Consider the following 4,350-nt stretch of genomic DNA (forward strand, 5'->3'; position numbering starts at 1 on the left):
CAGTGGCTGCCATCGGCCCGAGAGTACAGCGGGCGGGGCGCAGCGGAGCGGACCAACCCACCTTGCATGGCGAGTAGCGACACACCCCATTGGCTCGGGCTCAGCGCCCGCCCCGCTCGGCCGCTTTTAGCCGCCGCGGCGCTTGATGACCCGCAATTTCACATCCGACCTTTGACCCCTCCCCTTTTGAGAACTGTACTCGGTCAATAGACAACGTCAGCGCGATGGCAGTCGAATGAGCTAACGGCTCGCGGTCACCTTGACGACGCGATCCAGGAGTCGGTCGTGGATGGCGGCGGCGGCGCGGAGAGCGCCGTAGGCGAAGAGGAAGGCTCGCAGGGCGGCAAAGACGCTGTTGGCCCCCGCTATGGCGCCGTAGACCGCCAGGTAGAAGCGCACCTCGCCGCTGGGCTCCGGCGACAAAGTGGACCTAGGGGGGGACACACATCCCGACTCAGGGGTCTTAAGTCGCATATTTACTGTTAAGAGGCTGAATTTCAAAGGATTTGGACAACTGCAAATTCAACAAAGGTCTCCATGCGACTCATCGGTTCTCAAATCTAATTCGCCCACCAAGGTGCGCTCCATTTGCTTACCTGGACACCCCCCAAGTATTCCCCTGGGCGGCTATCGAAGCCACCAAGAAGCATTTTTTTGCGTGGCCGCAGTTTCAAAACATTCACGACGCACCCGCCACCCCGCCTAATGAGACCTGCAGAAGAATTCAAGACCCCCCCCCGCCCCCCCCCTCCCAAAAAAAAAGCCCTCAACAGTGCTCACATGACACTCCCCGTCGTTGAGAACAGCAGCGGGCAAGGCGAGGGCGGGGGGCCGCAGCGGGAACGGTTGCTGCCGGCGGTGGAGTTGCTCTTCAGCTCCGAGATCCAGTGAGACAGCCACCAATCCGACGCCGTCTTGGAGGCTGCGGCACAAGCCCCCCCCCACACACAAAAAAAAAGAGGGCGTCTGAACATTGATCGGTGGCTGCCATTGGCCCGAGAGCACACAGCGGGCGGGGCGCAGCGGACCAACCCACCTTGCATGGCGAGTAGCGACATCAGAATGGAGGCGGCCAAGGCCCCGCCCACCGCCGCCCAGTAGGCCCGGTACACTTTCCACGACAGGCCTCCCGCCTGCTTCTTCTCCAAGCCCAAACGGTCGCCGTCGTCATCGTCGGGACGAAGCTCTCGCAAGACCGTCCGCTCGGCCTCGTCCTCCTCTCCCTCGCTTTCTACAAAAAAACGCACCGGCGTCGCAATGAAACAAACAAACAAACACTCGGACGAAGCATCAAAGACGGATGATCGCTTTTCTGTACCTTTTTCGTCGCGCCGGCGCTCCGCGCGGCATCCGCTCGGTTCAGCTTCGAGCAAAGGAAGGATTTCCGCCGGCGGCCCTACTCAAAGACATTAGCGGCAAAAGAAAGAGGGCAGAGAAGGCCCCCAACTATAAGCCCTGTTTTTTGACGCGGACGCTTCGCGGTCAATTTACCGGCGTTGACGACGGCGCCGTTGTCCATGAGGACCACCAGGTCGGCGGCCTCCACCAGCTCCACGCGGTGCGTGCAAAGGATCCTGGTCTTTCCCGCCAGCAGCTCCAGGACGCACCTGCGCACGAGATGCCGGGCCACCTGGGCGTCCACCGCCGCCAGCGGGTCGTCCAGGAGGTAGACGTCTTTGTCCTGCGCAAGCCAAAACGTCAGGAGGGGGGAGTCGGAGCGGCCAAGGCCCCGCCCACCGCCGCCGCGCCTCTCACCATGTAAACGGCCCTGGCGAGGGCCAGCCGGGCTTTCTGGCCTCCGCTCAGCGTGAAGCCGTTCTCGCCCACTTCCGTGGCGTCGCCGTCTGGCAAAATCTAGCGGGAAAAAATTTGGAATGACTTCAACGAATAGTTCTTCAAAATCGGCCCCAAGAACCAGTTTGCAAATGGTACGGCGGAGCGACGTACGGCGAGGTCGTCGGCCAGAGCGCAGGCCTCCACCACGGCCCGGTAGAAAGCCGCGTCGTAGCTTTTGCCGAACAGGATGTTGTCGCGCACGGAGGCGTGCTGGATCCACGGCTCCTGCGCCGCCAGGGCCAGGCCGCGCTCGCCGTCCGCCACGTACACCAGGCCGCCGTGCCTGCCCCCGGGGGGAAAGCGCAGCGAAGCGCAACGTGTCAGGTCCATTTCAAAAAAAAAAAACGTCGCCGCGCTACCGCTTTAAATTGTATGATTTCCAAACGATCACATTCGAAGTAAAGCGATTCCATCGGACTCACGTTGGAGGTCAAGTTCGAGAAAAATGTGTCTTTCTCGCAGCAACTGACACTGACCGCTCAGGTGAAAGGAAGGCTGAAGAGACAGCCGAAACCGTCAGCTCGGTTAGATTTTTATTTCCTTCACCCCCCAAAAAAAAGATCGGGGACAAGCGGCTCTTCCCATCCAGCTTATACTTCTTCCGTTTGTCAAGCGCCCGCAGTGTCAGACCTTCACCAACAGAGGGTGCTAAACATACTGCGGAACAGCCGTGAAATCCCGCCGCGCATTGAACTCATTCATTCAGTCCCGGCCAATTGTCGACCCGAGTCTGAAAAGACGTTGAAAACCGTCTTTTTGGGAGTGAAGGAGTTAACCGGATGTAAACGTTTTTCCCGGATTTTGCGTTTACCTGTGGAGTTCCCCGGCGATGGCGGCCAGCAGGGAGCTCTTGCCGCAACCCACCTTCCCGACCACCACGGTCAGGCTGCCCTGAAACACACGCGGGGGGCGTCAGCGGCGGAGCCAAGCGGCCGCTCGGATGATTTGCGTCCGGCGGGCACCTTCTTGACGTTGAGATTGAGGTTGCGCAGGAGCGGCGCGTGTCCGCAGGGGGCGCCGTCTTGCGCTTCGGCGCCTTGCCAGCTGAACGCGGCCCGGTCCAACAGCACCGCCGTCCGGTCGTCTTCGGGCCGCGCTGCGGAGGGAAAATATTTGATGATGTCATCGCGCCGCGCCGGAAAGAGGCGGGAGGCGGGGCCTACCCAGGGCGTAGTAGGCCCGCAGATTGCGGTCGGCCACTCCGAGGAAACCCTGGATGCGCTCCAGCGACACCTTGGCCTCCAGGATGCCGTTCAGCACCCACGGGAAGGCGTTGAGAGGGACGATCAGCATGCCCACCAGAGCCAACGTGGTGAAGACCTGCCAGGGGGGGGAAGCGGCTCCCGTCAACGGCGCCCGGGGGGAACCGAACGCATCGAGCCGAGACGCCAAAAAGGCGTCGGTGGCGTTGCCGCGCTTGCCTTGGCGGCGGTCAGCTGGTGTCCCAGGAGCACGTAGGTGAGGAAGGTGAGGATGGAGATGAGCACGGGCAGCGCCGCCCACGTGTACACGCACATGGCGTCCAGGTACTTGACGGCCTTGAGGTGCGACAGCTCGCCGCCGCGACATCGCCGCACCTTGCGGGCAAAGTGGGCCTCCCAGCCGCAGAGCTTGATGACGCGGATGCCCAGCAGGAGCTCCGTCATTAGCTGCAAGCGCGACAAAAACGCCTGTCGATGACCAAACCCGAGGCCATCCGCCCGAGGGGGGGGGCGGGGGGGGCGGGGAGCTCACCTTGACGCGGGCGTCCTTGTAGCGCAGCATGCGCCGGTTGTTGCGGACGATGCGCGACGCCAGCAACTTGTTGAAGGGGACCAGCAGCAGGGCCACGCCCAGCCCGCCCAGGAAGGCCACGCCCACCTGCAGGTAAAGCAGGTAGAGGGCGATGGCCAGCTGGAAGGGGAGGCTCCACAGCTCGTGGAAGCTGTTGAAGAAGTTGACCACGCGGTCCGCGTCGGCGCTCATCAGGTTGACCACCTCCCCCAGGGCCAGGCGGGCCAGGCCGGCGCATCCCACCCGCAGCGCCTTGCCGTAAATGGCCGACACCAGGGCGGCGCGGGCCGACAGCGCCACCTAAAGCGGGGACGACGACAAAGCCAAAAATCGTGACAGCCAATTCATGGATTGGGCCCTAGTGTTTTCCAAAAAATCCCACCTTGGACACTTGGAAGGCGAAGACATTTTGGAGGACGGCGCACAGGAGGGCGCTAGCGAAGAGGGCGGCGCAGCACCAGGCGCCGCCGCCGAGCGCGGCGTCCCGCTCCTCCGTGAAGCTCACCAGGAGGCTGAGCAGCAGCGGCCCGCAGAACCGCAGCATGTTGACCGCCAGCTTCAAAGCGCCCAGGGCATAGTAGCGCCCCCCGAAGGCCGTGTGCAGTACCCGCAACAGGCTCACGTCGCCGCCGTCGTCGTCCGGCTCTTCGGGCAGCTCCTCCTCGGCAAAGTCGGGGCCGACCGGCCGGGGGCGGGGCTCGGGCGACGCCCCCCGGCGGCAGGTGGCCCAGCTGCGGCGGA

At 63.1% G+C, this 4,350-nt stretch overlaps 1 protein-coding gene across 4 annotated transcripts in view; it reads right to left on the bottom strand.

The window, feature by feature from the left end:
* The window catches only part of abcc10 (ATP-binding cassette, sub-family C (CFTR/MRP), member 10), an 11,726-nt gene that overhangs the window by 4,347 nt on the left and 3,029 nt on the right, over nucleotides 1–4,350 (bottom strand). For all 4 annotated transcript variants that reach the window (XM_019864497.1, XM_019864496.1, XM_019864500.1 and 1 more), the window contains exons 4-16: nucleotides 3,992–4,350; nucleotides 3,571–3,909; nucleotides 3,258–3,485; nucleotides 3,000–3,156; nucleotides 2,799–2,932; nucleotides 2,648–2,727; nucleotides 1,948–2,119; nucleotides 1,756–1,854; nucleotides 1,492–1,681; nucleotides 1,319–1,396; nucleotides 1,037–1,231; nucleotides 781–922; nucleotides 259–430 (exon numbers count right to left, since the gene is read on the bottom strand). The exon at nucleotides 3,992–4,350 is cut by the window's right edge and continues 258 nt beyond it. In XM_019864497.1, coding sequence (XP_019720056.1) covers nucleotides 259–430; nucleotides 781–922; nucleotides 1,037–1,231; nucleotides 1,319–1,396; nucleotides 1,492–1,681; nucleotides 1,756–1,854; nucleotides 1,948–2,119; nucleotides 2,648–2,727; nucleotides 2,799–2,932; nucleotides 3,000–3,156; nucleotides 3,258–3,485; nucleotides 3,571–3,909; nucleotides 3,992–4,350 — 2,345 coding nt within the window. The remainder of the gene's footprint in view (nucleotides 1–258; nucleotides 431–780; nucleotides 923–1,036; nucleotides 1,232–1,318; nucleotides 1,397–1,491; nucleotides 1,682–1,755; nucleotides 1,855–1,947; nucleotides 2,120–2,647; nucleotides 2,728–2,798; nucleotides 2,933–2,999; nucleotides 3,157–3,257; nucleotides 3,486–3,570; nucleotides 3,910–3,991) is intronic.

Source organism: Hippocampus comes, unplaced genomic scaffold, assembly GCF_001891065.2.
Source record: "Hippocampus comes isolate QL1 unplaced genomic scaffold, H_comes_QL1_v1.1 scaffold371, whole genome shotgun sequence".
NCBI classification, from domain to species: Eukaryota; Metazoa; Chordata; class Actinopteri; order Syngnathiformes; family Syngnathidae; genus Hippocampus; species Hippocampus comes.